This window comes from Pleurodeles waltl, chromosome 5, assembly GCF_031143425.1.
Source record: "Pleurodeles waltl isolate 20211129_DDA chromosome 5, aPleWal1.hap1.20221129, whole genome shotgun sequence".
NCBI lineage: Eukaryota > Metazoa > Chordata > Amphibia > Caudata > Salamandridae > Pleurodeles > Pleurodeles waltl.
The window spans coordinates 1,591,763,258-1,591,786,414 of record NC_090444.1 but is presented as its reverse complement, the minus strand read 5'-3'; the positions used below and the strand labels follow the sequence as shown (position 1 = coordinate 1,591,786,414).

The 23,157-nt window shown below is 48.7% G+C and overlaps 1 protein-coding gene across 1 annotated transcript; it reads right to left on the bottom strand.

The window, feature by feature from the left end:
* Window positions 1-20,751: 20,751 nt before the first annotated feature.
* On the bottom strand, window positions 20,752-22,074 carry LOC138297136 (zinc finger BED domain-containing protein 5-like). The gene has a single exon (XM_069236629.1). It carries the CDS (start codon window positions 22,072-22,074, stop codon window positions 20,752-20,754), a length of 1,323 nt encoding a protein of 440 aa, XP_069092730.1.
* Between the last annotated feature and the right edge of the window lie 1,083 nt (window positions 22,075-23,157).

The window sequence follows — 23,157 nt, the reverse complement described above, 5'->3', positions numbered from 1 at the left end:
CACACAGTACAGACGAATGAACATTGTAATGTTACACACCTATAGAAACAAATGCTGTCTGCTCTGATATGGTACATTGGGCAAAATAGACCGTGCTAAAGATGAAAAATACAAATGAAAAGAAGTCTTGTAATTGTTTATCATAAGATAATGTATACATCTGAAACTGCCAATAAAAACAAGGTTAAAAAAACAGCACCATAATGTCACTAGCTGGAGAGAGGTTAGGGATCAACTCAGTAAGCGACCTCTACACAGAGGCCATGTTGCGGTCATTTCAGGACATCAGGGACACCTACCATATTGCAACAGTGCACTTCCTGACATATAGGTGGTCATTACAACCCTGGCGGTCGGTGTTAAATCGTCAGTAAAACCGCCAACAGGCCAGCGGTAAATAAAATGGAATTACGACTGTGGCGGAAACTGCCAACATAGACAGCCACTTTAACACTCCGACCGCCACAGTGGTACAAACAACCACCGCAGCGGTAACCGCAAACAGATAGGCGGAGGACAATGTAGCGCCCACAGAATTACAACAGTCCAAACCGGCGGAAAAAGGACTTGGAAGGGAAAACGCTCACCTCTACACACCCCACGAGGAACCAGGACGCCATGGAACCGAAACTTCAGATACTCCCAGCCTTTATCTTCCTGCTCCTCTACCAGGAGCACGAACGCCGGCGGCGAAGACCATGGTGAGTACTGCACCTACGACACAGGGGAGGAGGGAGGGAAAAAACAGTGACACACACACGCAATACGCAACACCCCTACCCCCACCCTCACCCACTACAACACACACACAAATACAGCATGATACATTACAGTTACACCCCCCAACCCCCCATGGAAGAATGCAAGGACAAAAGGAAATGAGTCAAATAATTGTTATATATTCAATTACACAAATCAAAAATATTTACATATATATACATTTACACTATAAACAATTATATACACCAAGAACACAAGTCCAAGGGATTCCACCATCATAGTCTGTGGACCACTGGGCCCAAAAGGCATGGGTGAGGCCCACACTCAATACCCGAACAAGACGGAGAGAACACTGCTGGGGCATCAGATAGAAACAAAACAGGCACCTCAGGGGGAAGGGATGGGGTGGCACCTCAGCCGGATGAGTGCACGATGCCAGATCCACGAGGGGGCTCCATGCCCACTGTTCAATCCTGGGGAGTGCAAAGCCACAGTCTCTCAAGTCTCTACAGTGGGTGGGTTGCCCACTGTTCAATCCTGGGACGTGCAAAGCCACAGTCTCTCAAGTCTCTACAGTGGGTGGGTTGCCCACTGTTCAATCCTGGGGAGTGCAAAGCCACAGTCTCTCAAGTGGATAACAGTCTCCATTGGTTCTGGAGGGGGCTTGGTGCCCAGAGTGCTTCATCCTGCCAAGGACAGAGGTAGTGGATGCGTTTCTCCACTGTTCTGGAGGGGGCTTGGTGCCCAGAGTGCTTCATCCTGCCCGTGGCGGCCTCAGTAGCGTTGTAATCATTGGCGCTCACTGTCCTGCGGTGGTGCTGGAGGTCTTGTCCTGGGCAGCGGGACTGCTGGTGGCGGTCTTGTCCTGGGCAGCGGGGCTGCTGCTGGCGGTCTTGTCCTGGGCTGCGGGGGCTGCTGGCGGTCTTGTCCTGGGCAGCGGGGCTGCTGGTAGCGGTCTTGTCCTGGGCAGCGGGGCTCCTGGCGGTTTTGTCCTGGGCAGCGGGGCTGCTGGTGGCGGTCTTGTCCTGGGCAGCGGGGCTGCTGGTGGCAGTCTTGTCCTAGGCAGCGGGGCTGGTGGTGGTCTTGTCCTGGGCAGCGGGGCTGCTGGCGGTCTTGTCCGCCGTGCTGATCTTCCCAGACTTGCCGGTTTTACTGTGCCCCTTCCCCACCTTGGATGGTGTCGCAGCTGTCTCCACACTCCCAACTGTACCCCTGGGAGCGGCTTTGGTGGCTGATTTCTTTCCCCTCTCCCGCCGGGCATTGGCCACCTTTTTATGCTTGACAGGTGGGGGACTGTCCGTGCTAGGCTCCTTGTCACACTGGCTGCCCTGCTGCCTGGTGCACTCCAGAATCCGGTGACTACTGGCACCACTGGTCCCGCCGATGTTGTGGCTGAGGTGCTAGGTTGGGACCTGGAGAGTGGGGCCCTAGAAGACTGAAGGGGTGGGGGAGGTGAGGGAAAGAGGCCAAGGTTGGCCAGGAAAAGTTTCTTCGGAACACTGGGACGGGTAGCTGGAGGGTGTTTGGGAATGGAGGAAGAGGTAGTGGCTGTAGGACGTGTACGTTTGCTGACTTTGGGTGAAGGCGCATGGGCTGGAGGCTGTCGTGAGGTGGATGGTTGTTGGGTGGGTGTGTGGCTTCGTTTGTGTACCTTGGGAGGTGGCCTCACAGACACACTGGGAGAGGACACAGGGGACGTGTGAATGGTAGTGGGGGTGGTGACTGCACATGAGCGGGGTGTGGTGGTGGGTGTGCTGGTGATGGACGTAGTGGCTGAGGATGAAGTGCATGCAGGTGTGAGTGGAGACGAGACAGGGAGGGAGGAGGGAGATGAGTAGGAGGGGGACACTGGAGGCAGTGGATGTTGGTGTATCTTACTGTGTGTGATGCTTGCGTGAGTGCCTGTGGGATGTGCGGTGCTTATGTTTGCCAGAGCTTCCCTTGTGTGTTGTGGTGTGTGCATGCTGGTCTGATGGTGTGCTTGGGATAGGTTGAGGTACAGGGGTGTGAGTCTGGGTGGAGGGAGTTGGAGGGGGGAGGCTAGCGACAGGGATAATGGCTGCCATCAGTGCTGAGGCCAGAGTCTGAAAAGCTCGCTGAAGGGCTGCCTGACCAGAGTGAATGCCCTCCAGGTATGCATTGGTTTGTTGCAACTGCCTCTCTACACCCTCGATGGCATTCAAAATGGTAGACTGCCCAACAGTGAGGGACCTGAGGAGGTCAATGGCCTCCTCACTGAGGGCAGCAGGGGTGACTGGGGCAGGGGCTGAGGTGCCTGGGGCGAAGGTGATGCCCACCCTCCTGGGTGAGCGGGCACGGGGCAAACGCTGAGGGGCTGGTGGGAGGGCAGTGCTGGTAGGGGGGTGGCGGCTGTACCTGTAGATGCAGGGGACACAGATGGGCCCGCCACCACAAGGGAGCTCCCATCAGAGGAGGAGTCCGTATCGCTGGTGTCAGCTCCTGTCCCCGCCGTGGAGCTCCCCTCGCCCTCCGTCCCACTGGTGAATTCAGACTCCGTAGTGTCACCCTCCTGGGCCATGTGGGATGCAGCTCCCTCCTGCTCCGGTGCCACTGCTCCTCCGCCTGATGATGCTAATGCAAACAAGAACAGGGAGACCACAAAAAGGTGGGGGGAGACAGAAGAAAGACATGTTGAGTGCATGCAATACCACTACCATTGGCGGACACGACAGACACAGAAGCCCCCTGCACTACGCCGCGCACTTGGAGTCCACTATTCAATCCCAGGGACATGGGTTACAAGCCTATGCCCGATTTCTGCACACATGGATGTCACAGGAGCCTGACTAGGTGTAGTTGGCACTGTACACAGGTGGGGTGGGGTGCCACAGGGCCTGCATCAAGAAGGGTCCTTGCCTACTAAACTCGCCCTGGACTAGGGGAACCCACAGCCCACCTCCCCCACCCAGACACCTACAATGCGCGCTGAATCAGCAGAATGAGAGTGTCCTCACCCCCTTGTGTCTGCTGTGATGCCCTCAAGCGCCCATCCAACTCCGGGTACGCCAGGATCCTGAACATCAGGGGGGTCATGGTGCGACGGGCACCCCTTCCGCGTTGGGAAGCCATCCCCAGCTGGGCCTCTGCCGTCTTCTTGCTCCAGCAGCGAATGTCCTCCCATCTTTTCCGGCAGTGGGTGCTCCGTCTGTGGTAGACCCCCAGGGTCCGGACTTCCTTGGCGATGGCATGCCAAATGTCCTTCTTCTGGTGGGCACTGACCTACAAGAATTGTACAGGGGAAAAAGAGAAGTAATTACCATCTGCACCGTCACAGTCATTGGCCCGCATCCCTACCCTTGCCATGACGCACATGCACTCACCATCGTTTCATGCACGCCTCATTCTCACCCCCCCCTCTCTTTCATCCACCCCACTCTACACAGGCATTGGCCATACAGCATGCTCACAATGTACTTACCTGTTTGTTGGGAGGACCGTAGAGTAGCGTGTGCTGTGGGAGGACCCCATCCACGCGTTTCTCCAACTCCTCCATGCTGAAGGCAGGGGCCCTTTCCCCAGACACATGAGATATTGTCTCTTCCAGACTGAGGTCACAGCAGCACTTGCAGTGTAGGTCCTCTCCTGTCGAAGATCAGGTATCAAATGATTGAACAGACAGAAAATGGTGGTCACGTCCACGCGGTGCGTACCGTCACCGACGGCGTACATCGTCATTGGCTCCTGGGACCCATAGGGTCCAATGTTAACCAATGCAGGATTGCGCCGCGGTCTTCGACTGCCTACCGCGACGGTGTACAACGCCAGCGCAGTTACCTCATATCCCCGTCCCACTTTACAGGTCAGGCAGCTGCCATTTCAGGGGCCCACATGGCATTATTTTGGACTGCGTCACACATATCTAGGCCTTGCCTAAACACTCATACAGGCATATTTCGATTTGCTAATATTTTCAGAGTAAGCTGTGTTTACGTACCTCGGAGTTGGTTGACTCTCTGCTCGCTGTTCTCCTCCATAAGCACCGTCTGCTGGGGCATGTGAGGAGATGGCGGCATCCTCCGGTGTACAGACCGCTAGTGGACCTGTCGACAATGGAGGAGCGACATGTGATCATCACCTACAGGCTTGATTGTGCCACAATCCAGGAACCCAGTTGGAGCCAGACCTGATGTCAGCTATCCGCCATCCCACAGGAATCCCCCCTCAAGTGTAGGTGCTGTCAGTACTCCATTTCCTAGCAAGTGGGTCTTTTCAAACAACAGTGGCCATAGCATCATGGATGTCCCAACCTATGTTTTCCAACATGTTGGCCAGAGTGTTGTCTGCCCTGCTGAAACACATGCGGAGCTACATCGTTTTCCCTCAGGTGGAGGATTAGCCTACAGTGAAAGGTGATTTCTATGCCCTGGGACATATCCCCAACAGCATAGGTGCCATTTATGGGACACATGTGGTCTTGGTACCCACCCCCGCAGGAGTGAACAGGTGTACAGAAACCAGAAGAGTTACCATTCCATGAATGTGCAGATGGTGTGTTTGGCAGACCAGTACATCTCCCATGTTAATGGAAAATTCCCTGGCTCAGTGCATGACGCTTACATCCTGTGGAATAGCAGCATCCCTTATGTGATGGGGCAACTCTAGAGGCACTGGGTGTGGCTATTAGGTGAGGACATGGACCCAATACAGTGTAACTAGGTGTCTGGGTCTGGGGATGTCCCTATGAGTTAGTGTGTGTCCAACAGTTGTCCCTCGACATTTGCAGGTGACTCTGGTTACCCCAACCTGTCATGGCTACTGACCCCAGTGAGGAATCCCAGTACAAGGGCAGAGGAATGCTACAATGAGGCCCATGGGTGAACTAGAAGGATTATAGAGCGGACCTTCGGCCTCCTGAGGGCCAGGTTCCGGTGCCTCCATATCACAGGTCGTTCCCTATTCTACTCACCAAAGAAGGTATGCCATATCATCATGGCCTGCTGTATGCTTCACAACTTGGCTTTGCGATGACAGGTGTCTTTTCTGCAGGAGGATGGTCCAGATGGAGGTGTTGTGGCAGCTGTGGACCCTGTGGGCAGTGAAGACGAGGAAGCAGAAGAAGAGGAAATCGACAACAGGAACACTGTGATCCTGCAATACTTCCAGTGAGACACAGGTAAGAAGACAACACTGCCTGCTACATCTGATTTACATCTACTACCTCTCTACTGTCTGTCATTTTCACCCAGTGTATGGTCACTGAATTGTCACTTTCCTTTACGATTTCACAGATGTGGGTCCCACTGTGTGACATCTGCTTTGTTTCCTCATGGACTAGAGCTGTGTGACATAGGTATGTTGACATTACATTTGAAAGAGCATTTTGTCACTGTAATTGCTAATACACTTTTTCGAAATCACAGACAGACTCCTGATTGTTTTGTGCTTTAAGGGTGTTTATTTAAGTATTGGAGGGGGTTGTAAAATGGTGAGGGGTGATGGTGGAGGAATGTCCATGGCAGAGTCCTGTCTATTAGTCTCACAGGTGCATTGTCCAAAGGGGCATAGGAAGTGGAGCTGGGGCAGTTTAAGGATGGACAGGGTGACAAGGTGGGACAAAAGGATGACAATCAGGGTGGTCTCATTTCTTGGCTGGGGTCTTGGCATCGTTCTCTGTCTTTGTCCTGGATCTCAGGGACCGTTTGTGGGGTGGTTCTCACTCTGCAGGGGGTGGGGTGTTGGTGTGGTGGTCCTGTGGCGGTGCCTCCTGTCCACTAGCGCCGGGGGAGGTGGTGGGCAGTTCATCATCCAGGCTAGTGTCAGGGGCCCCTTGTTGTGCCACAGTGTCCCTCCTGGTGAATACAAGTTCCTTCAGCACCCCTACAATGGTGCCCAGGGTGGAATTGATGGATTTGAGTTCCTCCCTGAAGCCCAAATACTGTTCCTCCTGCAGCTGCTGGGTCTCCTGAAACTTGGCCAGTACCGTTGCCATCGTCTCCTGGGAATGATGGTAGGCTCCCATGATGTTGGAGAGGGCCTCGTGGAGAGTGGGTTCCCTGGGCCTGTCCTCCCCCTGTCGCACAGCAGCCCTCCCAGTTTCCCTGTGTTCCTGGGCCTCTGTCCCCTGAACCGTGTGCCCACTGCCACTGCCCCCAAGTCCCTGGTGTTGTTGGGGTGGTGGGTTAGCCTGGGTTCCTTGTAGTGGTGGACACACTGCTGCTTGACGTGTCCCGGGGAAAGAGGTATGGGCCCGCTGGGTGGCTGTGTGAGAAAGTAGCCTCTTTCTAGACTTGTTACCCCCCACTTTGGGCCTGTTTGTGAGTGTATGTCAGGGTGTTTTCACTGTCTCACTGGGATCCTGCTAGCCAGGGCCCAGTGCTCATAGTGAGGACCCTATGTTTTCAGTATGTTTGTTATGTGTCACTGGGACCCTGCTAGCCAGGACCCCAGTGCTCATAAGTTTGTGACCTATATGTATGTGTTCCCTGTGTGATGCCTAACTGTCTCACTGAGGCTCTGCTAACCAGAACCTCAGTGGTTATGCTCTCGCTTTACAAATTGTCACTAACAGGCTAGTGACCAATTTCATCAATTCATATTGGCATACTAGAACACCCTTATAATTCCCTAGTATATGGTACTGAGGTACCCAGGGTATTGGGGTTCCAGGAGATCCCTATGGGCTGCAGCATTTCTTTTGCCACCCATAGGGAGCTCTGAAAATTCTTACACAGGCCTGCCACTGCAGCCTGAGTGAAATAACGTCCACGTTATTTCACAGCCATTTACCACTGCACTTAAGTAACTTATAAGTCACCTATATGTCTAACCTTTACCTGGTAAAGGTTGGGTGCTAAGTTACTTAGTGTGTGGGCACCCTGGCAGTAGCCAAGGTGCCCCCACATTGTTCAGGGCAAATTCCCCGGACTTTGTGAGTGCGGGGACACCATTACACGCGTGCACTATACATAGGTCACTACCTATGTATAGCGTCACAATGGTAACTCCGAACATGGCCATGTAACATGTCTAAGATCATGGAATTGTCACCCCAATGCCATTCTCTCATTGGGGAGACAATTCCATGATCCCCGAGTCTCTAGCACAGACCCGGGTACTGCCAAACTACCTTTCCCGAGGTTTCACTGCAGCTGCTGCTGCTGCTGCCAACCCCTCAGACAGGTTTTTGCCCTCCTGGGGTCCAGCCAGGCTTGGCCCAGGAAGGCAGAACAAAGAACTTCCTCAGAGAGAGGGTGTTACACCCTCTCCCATTGGAAAAAGGTGTCAGGGCTGGGGAGGAGTAGCCTCCCCCAGCCTCTGGAAATGCTTTGATGGGCACAGATGGTGCCCATCTCTGCATAAGCCAGTCTACACCGGTTCAGGGATCCCCCAGCCCTGCTCTGGCGCAAAACTGGACAAAGGAAAGGGGAGTGACCACTCCCCTGACCTGCACCTCCCCTGGGAGGTGCCCAGAGCTCCTCCAGTGTGCTCCAGACCTCTGCCATCTTGGAAACAGAGGTGCTGCTGGCACACTGGACTGCTCTGAGTGGTCAGTGCCAGCAGGTGACATCAGAGACTCCTTCTGATAGGCTCTTACCTGTGTTGCTAGCCTATCCTCCTTCCTAGGTAGCCAAACCTCCTTTTCTGGCTATTTAGGGTCTCTGCTTTGGGGAATTCTTTAGATAACGAATGCAAGAGCTCATCAGAGTTCCTCTGCATCTCTCTCTTCACCTTCTGCCAAGGAATCGACCGCTGACTGCTCTGGACGCCTGCAAAACCGCAACAAAGTAGCAAAGACGACTACTGCAACCTTGTATCGCTGATCCTGCGGCCTTCTCGACTGTTTTCCTGGTGGTGCATGCTGTGGGGGTAGTCTGCCTCCTCTCTGCACTAGAAGCTCCGAAGAAATCTCCTGTGGGTCGACGGAATCTTCCCCCTGCAACCGCAGGCACCAAAAGACTGCATCACCGGTCCTCTGGGTCCCCTCTCAGCACGACGAGTGTGGTCCCTGGAACTCAGCAACTCTGTCCAAGTGACTCCCACAGTCCAGTGACTCTTCAGTCCAAGTTTGGTGGAGGTAAGTCCTTGCCTCCCCACGCTAGACTGCATTGCTGGGTACCGCGTGATTTGCAGCTGCTCCGGCTCCTGTGCACTCTTCCAGGATTTCCTTTGTGCACAGCCAAGCCTGGGTCCCCGACACTCTAACCTGCAGTGCACCACCTCCTGAGTTGTCCTCCGGCGTCGTGGGAACTTCTTTTGTGACTTGGGGTGAGCTCCGGTTCACTCTTCTTCGTAGTGCCTGTTCCGGCACTTCTGCGGGTGCTGCTTGCTTCTGAGTGGGCTCCTTGTCGTGCTGGGCGCCCCCTCTGTCTCCTCACGCAATTGGCGACATCCTGGTCCCTCCTGGGCCACAGCAGCATCCAAAAATCCTAACCGCGATCTTTGCAGCTAGCAAGGCTTGTTTGCGGTCTTTCTGCACGGAAATACCTCTGCAAGCTTCTTCACGACGTGGGACATCCATCCTCCAAAGGGGAAGTTCCTAGTCCTCTTCGTTCTTGCAGAATCTACAGCTTCTACCATCCAGTGGCAGCTTCTTTGCACCCTCAGCTGGCATTTCTTGGGCATCTGCCCACTCACGACTTGAGTGTGACTCTTGGACTTGGTCCCCTTGTTCCACAGGTACTCTCGTCTGGAAATCCATTGTTGTTGCATTGCTGGTGTTGGTCTTCCTTGCAGAATTTCCCTATCACGACTTCTGTGCTCTCTGGGGAACTTAGGTGCATTTTGCACCCACTTTTCAGGGTCTTGGGGTGGGCTATTTTTCTAACCCTCACTGTTTTCTTACAGTCCCAGCGACCCTCTACAAGCTCACATAGGTTTGGGGTCCATTTGTGGTTCGCATTCCACTTCTAGAGTATATGGTTTGTGTTGCCCCTATACCTATGTGCTCTCATTGCAATCTATTGTGACTGTACATTGCTTGCATTGCTTTCTATTGCTATTACTGCATAATTTTGGTATTGTGTACATATATCTTGTGTATATTTGCTATCCTCATACTGAGGGTACTCACTGAGATACTTTTGGCATATTGTCATAAAAATAAAGTACCTTTATTTTTAGTATATCTGTGTATTGTGTTTTCTTATGATATTGTGCATATGACACCAGTTCCTCCTAGTTCAGCCTAAGCTGCTCTGCTAAGCTACCCTTTTCTATCAGCCTAAGCTGCTAGACACCTCTTCTACACTAATAAGGGATAACTGGGCCTGGTGCAGAGTGTAAGTACCCCTTGGTACCACTACAAACCAGGCCAGCCTCCTACAGGGTGCTGTGTTGGTGTTTCCAGAGGGGGAAGCTCTGTAGTGGCTTGTGCCAGTGTGAGGGGAACCAACTGTCCCGAGGTCCCAGATGGGCCGGGCTGGTCATCTAGATCCAGTTGGACAGAGCTGCTGTCATCACTGTGGGCCTCTTCTGTGGGTGGAGTGGACATATCTGGACCCTCCTGTCCAGTGACGTTGGGTAGGGGTCCTGCAGGGGTGTAAAAGCATGATTATTGCATCTGTGTGTGCCATGGTGTGCAATGGGTGGGTGACCGTGTACCCCAGTGCTTTGCATTCCTGTGAAGGACCTTGTGTGATGATGGTTTAGGGGGGTGTATGGGTATGTGCAGTGGCCATGCTTTGGTGATGGGTGTCCATGCTTTAGTGTTGCATGCAGGGCTTGGGTTTGGGATGTGTGGTTTGTGATATTGGGACATGTGTGAGGAGTTGGAGTGATGGGGGTGAGGGTGAGGGTGGGGGTATGTGATGGCATGCAGGTTGGGTGGGGGATGAAGTAGTAAAGATTTGACTTACCAGAGTCCATTCCTCCAGCTACTCCTGCGAGGCCCTCAGGATACAGGATCGACAAGACCTGCTCCTCTCATGTTTTTAGTTGTGGGGGAGGAGGTGTGGGTCCGCCACCAGTCCTCTGTACCGCGATGTGGTGTCTTGAGACCACAGAACGCACCTTCCCCCGTAGGTCGTTCCACCTCTTCCTGATGTCATCCCTAGTTCTTGGGTGCTGTCCCACTGTGTTGACCCTGTCCACAATTCTTCGCCATAGCTCCATCTTCCTGGCTATGGAGGTGTGCTGCACCTGTGATCCGAATAGCTGTGGCTCTACCCGGATGATTTCTTCTGCCATGACACTGAGCCCCTCCTCAGAGAACCTGGGGTGTCTTTGCAGTGCCATGGGGTGGTGTGGGTGATGTGTGGGGTGGTGTGTGTTGTGATGTGTGGGGTGATATTTAGAGGTGTGTTGTGTGAGGTGCGTGGATGTTATGTGAGTGATGGTGTTGAGTGCCTGTGAATGCTCGTTTGTAGATGGGGTGTCTCTCTCTCTCTGGCCTTCAGTCGCAATTGTGGTCATAGGGGTTTGTGGGTGTGTGTTTTATATTGTATTGGATGTGTGGGAGTGGTGTGTGTATGTGTATCAGGTGTGTGTATTTCGATTTGTCCAATGTGGATGTGTTTTGTAAATGTGTGTGTAATTTGAGCGCGGCGGTGTGTACCGCCAATGGAATACCGCGGTTGAAAGACCGTCACGTGGATTCGTGGGTCGTGATAGTGTGGGCGTATTCCTGTTGGCGTGACGGTGGAGGTTTTGTTATCGCCAGTTTATCACTGACCTTTGGTGTGGCGGACTTGTGTGGGTGTCTAGATTTTGGCGGATTCCGGGCTTTGGGTCATAATGACCATGGCGGAATTCCGCGGCGGTGCGCTGGCGGTCTTCTGCACGGCGGTAAGCGGATTTTACCGCCAATGTTGTAATGACCCCCTAATGCCATATGTACACTGCTCTGCAGAACACACATCACAAACCTGACGCCAAGTGCAGAGAACATTGGGAGGGGGGTTACCAATTGCAAGACACTGATAAACAGTGAGCTCGGGCTCTGCAACATGCAAGAGAGCGTTTAAGCAAACCCCTGTTCAACTACTTATACCAAGCATATTTCCCACTGCAGAGCAAACAACGTATGTTCTTGGGAGCATCTTCCAAGTGCCCTAGGTGTAAAAGGGACGATGCAGGTTTCTTTCACAAGATATGGGAATGCCTGGTGACACGGCAAGCCTGGGTGAAGGCAACATGCATCACCTCTGGTCTGGCAGAAAGCGCGCTTATCGATACACCAGAATCCTGTCTGCTCAACATTAGACCCGGGGCCAGAGGGGACAAGTACCTTCACAGATTTATCAACCTCACCTTAGTCCTCTTCAAATGGCAGATAGTAATGGCCTGGAAATCCCATGTGTCCCCGATACACAGTGCTCGCTCCATACTCTGCTAACAGGGGCAACGACTGAATCGGATCCCAACCATTTTAGAAACATAGAAGCATATTTATGAGTTGTTTGTATCATAATTGCACCTTTGTGCAAACTATTAAGTCAAATTTTTGAAGCCATGCATAGCCACTTAGCGTGACTTTGAATGGCTTAAAAAATATAGAGTAAGGCAAGGCAGCGCAAATCTCTGCATTGCCTTACTCTGTGCAACTTAGGCGTTCTATTGCATTGGGTGGATGTTCCCACGCAACTCCCATGGTTTTTGATGCTGTTAGCCTTGTCAGCTCTTGGCATCATTTCCCCTGTTGTTTTGCTTCTGTTCTTGCATTCTGATCCTGTGCTGAATTTCATTTTTGCTGACTTTAGTACTCGGGGCACTTTACCACTGCTCACCAGTGCTAAAGTGCAAGTGCTGCCTGTCTAAATTGTATTGGTGATTGGTTTATCCATGATTGGCATATTTGATTTACTAGTAAGTCCCTAGTAAAGTGCACTATGTGTGCCCAGGGCCTGTAAATCAAATGCTTCTAGTGGACCCACAACACTGATTGTGCCACCCACATGAGTAGCCCTGTAAACATGTCTTAGACCTACACCAGCACTCTGTGTGTGCAGTTTTAAACTGTCATTTCGACCTGTCAAGTGCACCCACTTGTCAGGACCAAACCTTCCCTTTTACTAAAAGTATGTCACCCCTAAAGTGGGCCCAAGGCAGGCCCGTGGGTAGGGTGCAGTGTATTTAAAAGGTAGGACATGTGCTTTACATGTCCTGACAGTAAAATACTGTAAAACTCTGTTTTCACTACTGCAAGGCCGTCCTCTCCCGTAGGGTAACATTGGAATTGCTTTGAAATATCCTTTAAGTGTAATTTGCCATTGGGAGCAGATGGAGATATGGAGTTTGGGGTCTCTGAACTCACAATTTAAAAATACATCTTTTGATGTTGTTGGTTTTTGAACTGTGAGTTTGAAAACGCCACTTTTAGCAAGTGGGCATTTTCTTCTTTAGCCATTCTGTGCCACTGCCTGTCTGCTGAATACATGTGTGGGTCAGGATGACAGTTGAGCTGTTGTGCATTCACTCTAGACAGTGACACAAAGTGAGCTGAGGTGTGCCCTGCATTTCCGGATGGTCTCCCTGAGCTAGAGTGGTGGGAGGAGTTGACACTTGTACCTGAAGAGGGCTGTGCCTGTCTTCACTCAAGGCAGCTCCCCAGTCCCAGGAGTGTGTCTGGGGCCAGGGCAGGGAAAGGCTTAACCTTGTGCACTATAGAGACTTCTCCTTGAAGTTTGCCTCCTTCAAAGATAGAGATAGGTTTAAGTACTGGACCTCTGACACCACATAGTTAGAATCCTTCTGGACTGAGGACAGTCTGCCAGGAAGAAGAGCTGGATGTTGTAGGAAGGACTGCCACTGTGCCTGTTGCTTTGTTGCTTGCCTGCTGCTTGCTGCTTCTGTCCTGGGAGTGAAAAGGACTGGACTTGGCTTTCTACATTCTGCTTCAAAAGGTTCTCCAGGGGCTTGGACTGAGCTTGCCTCCTGTTAAGACGTCTCATGGACATCAAAGACTTCACATGCCAGTGCCTGGGCTCTCTTGCTAAGAGTCCTGACTTGCCAAGTGGTGCCAAATCCAGTTCCTGGGTCCTTGGGAGTGAGTTCTGGTGCAACAAGGAAGAAACGAGTCCATCGACTTCCAGAACTACGTCAGAACCGGCGTAGCTCTCTGACCCTGTGCCACTGCCTACACAGGAGCCACGGTCCCTGTTGAAGGCAACGACTGCATCCTACAACGCAGGCCCAATGCCGCAGCAGTGCCTCCGAAGTCCCGCCACAGAGTGAGTCCAGAGTGCTGTGTCACCAACGTAGGTGGCCCCCATCTCTACCGCAGCACCTGTGGCTCTGTGGTGTGATTGTGACACCACAAAGTCAACGCCTCACGTCTTGATATGCTGGCTTCATCTACCCCGCTTTGTCATAAGGAACTGCTGCCTCGCCGTCAATGCCGCATCACCTCCTCTGCAACCGGATGGAACCAATGCCTCACCTCCCCTGCCTAGCAGTAAGGAACCAATGCCTCACCTCCCAGGTGGCAGTAACGAACCGTGCTGTACCTGCTCCAGCGACGCCTCACCTCCCTTATTCCATGCAACGTCTGCTTCAAAGTGTTATACTACATCTAAACTGTGAAAATGTGTATCTTTATTTGTGTATGTTGAATTTTTGTCGTTTTGGTCTTGTTTTACTCTGATAAATTTTGGCTATTTTTCTATACTGATGTGGAGTACTTTTGTGGTGTTTTCACTGTTACTGCTTGTGTGTACAAATACTTTTCACATTGCTGCTAAGATAAGCTTAACTGCTTGAACCAATCTGCCAAGGAGGTGAGCAGGGGTCATTTTATCACTGTGACCCACTTACCCTGGGTAGAGTGAGGGTACTTGGACATGGTACAGACCACTGCCAATTAGAAACCATTTTTCTAACAGGCGTATTTCTAGAACTTGTAAACCTGGGAATGCACCAAAAAGATACGGCTCCCCAGGAGAAGTGTAACGAGGAGTCATATCTTTATTTCTCCTTGCTTTTTCCTCTTTCTATGTGTGCTGCATTCTGCAGCACACATAGAAAGAGGAAAAGCCCCTCAAGATTGTTTTTGTGCAGGACGATATCCCTTCCTGCACAAAAACAATCATGCATGCAATGCAGGTACCACTGCACCATGGTGCATGGGTGCCTGCATTGGCATTAGGCTGCCAAATGGGTGCCAGGGTAGGAGGATATGACAGGGCTGGGCCGTATTGATAAACAGGTCACATTCATGCCCTTTCCCTGTAACACAGGGCAGTGCTGCAAGTTGACTTGGTGCGCTGCCCTGCGCCACAAAACCCATAAATATGAGCCATAGAGAAAAAATTTTAATATAAAATTACACCAAAATGAACTAAATCCAATCAGTAGAACCGGAGATATTTATTTTCAAAGTTTTAAATAAAAATATCACCCAAAAGCCGAATGTACCATCTGGTGGTGCTAGATTGAGTGAAAGTCACAAGTTTAGGCCCATCGTGATGCACCATAGGTTGGATACAGGGACCAGGTTAGTGCCACTGAAGAGTTACCTTCTTGTGTCTGGTGCAAAGAGTTTAGTTTGCTTTGAAGGGTGCCACTAGAAGGAGGCGGGGAGCAGGTAGAGCATCACAGACAGTCTATACCATGAACATCAGGTTATCGCTAGCAGTTCATGTTGTTTGATCATCACAGACGGTGGCTGTCAGCACGAAGTGCATGTTTCATGTTGCCAGAAATTGCAGACGGTTGCAGTCAACGTAAAGAGCATTCCCCGCTGGAGCTTTCACGTTGCTGACCGTCACAGGCGGTGAACGTTCAGTACAAAAAGGTCACTTCTCTATAACGAGGAGCCCAAACTTCAGGATTTCCACTTTTCCTTGGGAAGAGGATAACACAGATGCCTGCCAAAGGTCCAAGACCTAGGGGGCACCTTTTGGGTATCAGGACTCACTCCAGTAGAGGCCATCAGCATGGCCCAGGCAGGTCCATTTGGTGCTGGACAGTTGGCAGCTGCAGGGAGCTCTGTAGAAGCTCTGTGGAAGCTTGTTGTGTTCCTGTAGGTCACACAGAAGGTCAGCCAACTGACCGTTAGAGCCCCTCTGGGTAGCCTGGGATCAAGGCAAGCAAGTCAAGTCTTCCTTCTTCTGACAGTAAGGCAGTCCTTCCAGTAGCAGGGCAGTCCTTCTGGCAGCAGGGCAGTTCTTCTTCTGAATTTTGCACAGGTCCAGGAGTGTTCTGGTGAGAGGTTCTGAAGGTTTGGCTTGTATACCAGCTACTAGCCTTTGTGTGGGGGAATTCTCTGAAATTCTCCAAAACTGGTTTAGTCAGGTCTTCCCCTTCCCCTGGTCCTGGCTCTAATCCTTCTAGGGTAACAAATGCCAGGGCAGACCTGGTGTCAGGTCCCTTTGTGTGTGCTGCAGGCAGGTCCTATTTAACTGAACTCAGAGAAGGGTACAGCTCCTCTCTAGCTATCCTATCTGAAAGGCCCTCTCCTCTCACACCAAAGCTTCCTTTGTGTCTGGAAGCAATACACAATAGCACCATTCACAGTCATATGACCGAGGACACTGGCAGAAAGCAAAGATGAGTTAGACAGTAAAATGCCCACTTCCTAAAAGTGAACACACTTAGGGGCAAACCAGTATTCCCCTAGGAACTGGGTACAGACAATGTCTCACTTAAAAATGCTCCTAGAGGAATTATTTAGATACAGTATGCGTACATATTAATCAGTCTTCAATTAATGAATAAGATAACTGCGTACCATTAAAATCCAATATATTACTTAATAGGATTCAGGAAGTTCAAAAAAATGTACCACAATTCCAACAAATGTCCATTTCATGAACAAGTGAGACATTGTATGTACCCAGTTCCTAGGGGAATACTGGGTTGCCGCTAAGTGTGTTCATTTACAAGAGTAGCGGTATCTCTGAGAGGGCCCCTTTATCATTAAGTGACTGTATTAGTCTTTCGAGAACTATGATACATGCGGGTGAACCCTTCATTTAGTTAGTTTTTGATATTTATGTTTAATTTGTGTAAACATCTTTGTTAAATGCACCTTGTGAATTGATAACTGGATAAATGTCTCAGCAAGGAACATTATCCCCAATGCTCCCTGTTTTATATATATGTTTTATTTTAGTTTTTTTACGATGTACTTTTAATTTACTCTTCTAAACTGGCCATACTTCATAGTAGAACAATAAATGAATAATGACCACCATGCAGCACTATGCATGCTGATGTTCATGTCACTAGAAACACATGTAGCCACCTTGGAATCACTTTTCTGTAACAGAAAACCCATTGCAAGATTGCTGGCTATGTGTGTGCAAAGCCATGATGAAGACATTCACATGCAAATGCAAATAAAAAAGCATCAACAAAGTCAATAGATCAAGCAGCTCTGTTTCACTATGCCTCAAAATAGGCATTGCACTATCTAGAGGATTCAGAAACAGGATGTAGGATGGGTCGACAGAAGCCAATACCACCTCTGCTGATCCACATGTGTACCAAGATTTTGTCTAATGAGGGTAAATCTCCATCCCATCCACACAAAACTACTGTGAAAGTCATTCTTGCTTGCCACACTATGAAAGTATTTGATTATTTTGAGAAGCCCATTCAAAACTGCTGACAAAATGTGTGGCTTTTAAGCAATTTGATTTGACAGTTTAACTGCAAAGATTACCTTTTGTCTCCATTTAGAAAAAAAAAATGTCTTTGGGGAGACTCCTCAAACCCTCCTGATTGCAACTGGTGGTACATATTTATGCATCACTTTCTTAATTCACCAGCCACCACCAATAAGCACAATTTCTTCATCAATTATTTTATTCAGTGCGTCTGCCTTTTTTCTACTTTGGATAGGGTAACAGAGAAACGTCATTAGTCTTTCAATCTTGAATCAATGTAAATGAATATCTTCCAATGCAATTTTTAGGTCGAGCTTACAACCTCTCGTATATACTTTAGTATACTTCTCCTGTGGACTTAAAGCCATCCCCTGCTTTTCATTTGTTTGTTTCAGCGTCCTTTAAAAATCCTTGCTTGCTAGTGGTCAGTCCTGCCTCTTTGTCCCTCCTTTTTCTCTTTCATTCCTCTCAGGAGCCTGGACCAGGTACAGTATCATTACGCTTAGTTGTATTTATCGGTTTGTGGGGGGACTGTTTTATTATTTTTTCCTGCTCGTGGTACACTATAGGTGCTTCAGGCCTATAGCTGCTTACATTTTATTGCAGCATTACTCCCTCCCACTCCCTTCCAAGCCAGAAAAGACCAGCTGTTGTGGTCTGATCGGAGCTGCTGTGGTGGGGGAGCTGATGGGTGAATGCAGGCATACTCTCTTGCAGCTTTTAACTTCTTTCCCTGCACAGTGCCATTTCAAGGTCATTAATGCTTGTGATTAATGTTTAATTTATGAGTTATCGGTCCCAGTGTTTCTAGTTCTAATTAGTGGTCTTGGAACGCACAGACCCAATCAAATTGGGCAGAGGTAGTGGAGTTGAGGTAAATGTTGAGCGGGTGCTGCATGATAGGAGGGCAGAGCAGAGGTGCATGTGTCTTTCTCTTAGTTCCAGGCCATACTTCTCCATTTTCCTCTGGACTTTGTTTAACGGACTGCCAGGAGGAGATGGAGTGTCTTGTACATGTGGGAGAAGAGGCCTGGCCCATCATTCTTTTTATCTTGGCTGCTGGAGAAGACTGTGCTGGTTACAGCTGGAGAGCAGAGAGGAAAATATCATGGCACAGTAACTCTAACCACCTGCCACCAAACTCACAACCTGGACCCGCTCGCTATGCCTGCCCAGCTCTACTTTCACACCGGCTTTTCCAGTGAGGAGGTGCTCAGCAGCCGATTCCCGCTCCACTGCGTCTGCAGGGGTGTGAGTGAGTTGTGCTCCCTATGGCAACCACCTTGAACCCCTGTACACGCTGCTGACCTGGCCACCAAGGACTCCTTTTATGGCTGGACCCTGAGCCACTGGGACGTGCATTTTGGCACTGGTCTTTATGTGGCTCTCACCAACTTGCTTTCCTCTGAAAGTGCTGCTGTGGTTCCTGGACCAAGGGGTTTGTTGGGGTCTTCTATTTGTGATTGTTTGTGGCCTTTTGAGGGTTGGAACGCATACCAAGAGTACTGCATCCTCAAATTGCACTGCAACTGCCCCTAGCAATGGTATTATCAGTTTTACCTCCACAATGTACATTGCATGTCCTGTTTGTGAACGGTTGAGACCTGCACAATGCCCCAGGCCCACCACCCCATCCCCAAACCATGTGTTTGTTCTTGTCCGGTCAGCTCTGTGCTCATACTTAAAGTGGAGCATGAATAACAATACAGCTAACCTGCTAGGTCTGAGTTGCTGCTTTCTAAACACAGTACCTTTAAAGTATTGGACGACGCAAGGCACTTCTTGCAATCCAGCCATTGATTTGTAAAGCATACCTGCAAGTTGATAGCATGTCATGGGAGGTGTCACCTTCTTCCAAGTGTGACTTTAGTCAACAACAGGGGCATGCTGGGACCTGAAGTTCTACGTTTTCGGACTAGACTATGGGCCTACGAGTCCCAGTATGCAGAGCATTAATTAAAAAAACAGGACAAGACGGCTGCTTAGCAACGTGGCTTACAGTTACATAGATTAAAACTCAAGACTTTTAGGGGGTGGCGGGTTGGGGTGCACTTTTACTGCTTTCTGAGAGTCTGTGTACTGCCGAACTTGGAAAATATTGTTCTACAAGTGCAGTTGAATGTGGTGTGGGGCTGTGTAATACACACTACGACACCCTGCGTCCTTGCTACTGAGTGTCCCCTCCCCCTGTACCCCACCTTGCTTTATTTTTAATGTATTCCCTCTCTCCCTGTTGCTTCCCCCACCCGCTTCACCATTACCACACATCCCTCATGGTCATTTACATTTTTTTAACTGCATTTTCTGGGTGGGCTCGGCAGCTGCCACTTACTCCTGGTTCCTCTACTACAAGAAGAGCACTTTTGCACACTTAAAATGTAATTTCACCTACATCATCCAAGAAATAAAAAAGAATATAGCGCCCTCGTCATTCTGTAGGATAGCGCATGTGTGGTGATGCATGTGCGTGCATACATCATAACACATGTATGCATCTACGGAATTATGTGACTGGTAACAGCGATTGTATTAATGCAGTTTTTAGGGTCGATCCTGCGTCTCATGCGCTCGCGCATGCGTATCGCTAGCGAGACGCTTTAGGTATTAGAAAAGGGCTCTGAGCCCCATCGACGTCACGTCAGTGTCTTTCATTGGCAAGTTGGCTTGCCTGTTAGAATCCGCTTCCTTTGATTAGTGAAAGGTACGCATACGTCATGCCTTTTCTAGTGGTTAGCCCTCCTCGTGCGCAACGACCAAGTACAGTAAACATGCGAGGCTCGCTGGGTTTGTGGTTTTCTTTTTCTATATTTTCGCAGCGTGATCTCACTGGGCAGAAGTCGAGCGCTTTCGCATACTATCGACCTTGTTACACAGTTAATTGCACTTTTGCCGGTTACGTTCATAATTGCTCTTTTGCCGATAGGTATTATTATGTGTGAACTGTAGCAGCGCTGTTTCTTTCTTTTAATGAAAGAAAAATCCGGTTGGGAGTTTACAACTGTGAATAGCTGTAACTCCGACAAATGCGAGACCATAGTGCAGTGGTTCCCAAACTTTTTCGACCGGCGGCTCCCTTCACCTACATTGGCCATTTCCCGCGGCTCCCCATTATGTACAATTTTCTTTCGGGTGGGCGATGTAAGCCCAGCCTCAGGAGTACTTCAAATTTTCTCCCTGCAAATAATTGGGATGTAGGCGATGAAGGTATTATCATATTGGTAACAAAATAAAAATACAAGTTGTTTACTTTTTTTTTTATTCAGTTAAGTCAGAAACAATACAATATCAAGAGCCAAAAATGTTTCCACGAATTAGCAACCTTTTTTGAACACATGTAAGATTAACCACACAACAAAGTTCTGTAGTAAATGTTTTTTAATGAACAAGAAAAAACAGGGAGTCTGAATGTGAACAAAATAGAAAGGCCTATGTTTGGAAAATCCTAGTGAGATGGATGTGCTTGTTTTTCTTTAGAAAGCTCCTCAAATCTTGGAGTTATTTTTGAGATCGCAACACGCATTTCTTTTTAAAGGTGAATTTTTGCCCTATATTTTGACTTTATCACTGCAACTGCTGAGAAACCAGCTTCACAAAGGTAGGAAGTAGCAAACGGGATCAAAACACGCAGGGCAATCTTGCTAATCACTGGGTATTCATCTTGAGTTTGGCACCAAAACTCAAGCAGTGACAGAGACTGGAATTGTACTTTCAATGTTGAGTCACTTGAAATGTCAATGAGCTGTTCTGCTTCCTCGTTATTGAAATGCTGAGGTATCTCAGTATTGAAGGGGTCTCTCACCCATTTTATTGGCTCCACTTCATCCTCTGGGAAATATTTCTGAAGGTAAAAATGCAGTTGTGACAAATACAGAACAAAAACTGTCCTCAGTTCCTCCTTTAATGCCATCTCATTGTCTTGCAGAAACTTGTCCAATGAAGGAAAACATTTATTGTCACCTTTGCTTACACTGCCTTTCCAAAGGATTACTTTTTTCTTAAACCCTGAAACTTTGTCTGAGAGCTGCAAGATGTTAGTATTATTACCTTGCAAGGACTTGTTCAGTGTGTTCAGTTTTTCAAAAAGATCCGAAAGAAAAGCCATTTGTATTAGAAAGTCTGCATCAATAAATTTGTCAGCAAAACAATGTTCATCATTGTGTAGATATGAGTATATTTCATTCCTAAGCTCATACACCCTAAGCAGGGAGTTACCGAGAGACAGCCATCGAGAACTGCTGTAGAACAAGAGGCATGAGTGTTCGGCACCCATGTCTTCACACAGCTTAGCAAAAAATCTTGCTTTCATTGGTCTTGTTTTAATAAAATTTATCACTTTGGTGACTATTTTCAGAATATTATGCAGTTCTTCACTGAGGTTTCCTGCTGCTAGTGCTTCTCTGTGTATTATACAGTGTGTCCAAATAGCATTAGGTGCTTTAGACCGTATGTGAGCTTGAAGTCCTTGGTAGCATCCAGCCATTGAACGACCCCCGTCTGTACAAACTCCAACACATCTCTCCCAGTCAATCTGATTCTGTACCATAAAATCATCCACAACCGCAAACAAATCTTGACCGGTAGTTCCACCTTTCATTTCCTTACAGAACAACAAATCCTCAACTATATTTTTTTCATTAACAAACCTGACATAGCAAATAAGATGGGTGTCTTTTTGGTTGTCTGTTGCCTCGTCCAGTTGGAGTGCAAAGTCTTTGCCTTTTAAGTTACAGATGAGCTGATCGTTAATATCGTCAGCCATATCGTTTATCCTCCGGCTGATAGTATTATTAGAAAGAGGCACTTTGAGCAGCTGTTTACCAGCATCTTCGCCAAGCATGATGGTTACCATATCAACAGCAGCAGGCAAAATCAGCTCTTCTGCAATTGTGTGTGGTTTTTTACACTGTGCAACACGATAGGCCACTTTATAAGAAGACAAGAGGGCGTTACTGTTAACTTTGGCTTGTTTTGAGAAAGTGGTCTTTTGTAACTTGGCTTCTGTTAGTTTTCTTTGGAAAAATTCCCTTGGCTTTCCAACCACATTTGGGTGAAGACTTTCAAGATGACGCTTTAGTTTACTTGGAAGCATGGATTCTAAAGCCAAAACTTTTAAACAGATTACACATTGAGGACGCTCCTCATTATTAACCTGTACACATGTGAAACCATAATCTAGATACCTGTCATCATACTTTCTGTACTTGGTTTTTCGCTTCCCATCCTCTTTTTTCTCTGAAGAACCTGAGACTTCACTTTGCTCAGACGAACTTGAACTCGGTATTAAAAATCTCTTCATTGTCAATCATAAAGATGCCAATCAGTTCACACGTAGAAGAGAAGAGAAGAAAGGGAAAGACTGAGGAAGAGAAAAACGAAATAGTGTCACAATGGTAGAAAACAGAAAGCTTCAAGAGTGAGCTGAAGGGGAAGGAAGTGGTTTTAAAATCATTGAAGAGGCCTGAGATGGATTTAGTATTACACTGCCTCAGTATTCCGTTTTCCCACATTTAATTTCAGCAGCCCATGTTTAAGAGGAGGACTTTGGGTACTGGCACATTTTTATTTACAAATTAAGCAATGTCGTTCACACTCCCACTCTGCAGTTTCTTGAGAAAAGGGGTGGTTTCTGCAGGGTGCAATTCTTAGCATCAAGAAGATGATAGGGGCAATATGTGAAGGCATTAACAACTATGGTGCAAGCCAATGTGCTTGAAAATGTTTTTATTTTTTTTAAATTGCCAATATATTCTACTTTTTTTAAACGTTCTTTAGGAACTACTCCTGGAACATCCCTGGGCAGAGCTGCTGCAGTAGGAAATTGGCAAGTTCTCAGGACCCCATTCCAGCCCATCATTATTTTGCACACTGTGCCACTTCAGTCTTTAGTCCCAGCCATATGCAAATCAGTCTTGACCCTGCTCCAATGTGAAGA

Bases quoted from the DNA above. Each gene is read 5' to 3' on its own strand.
- LOC138297136 (XM_069236629.1), bottom strand. From the start codon at position 22,074: ATGGTAACCATCATGCTTGGCGAAGATGCTGGTAAACAGCTGCTCAAA.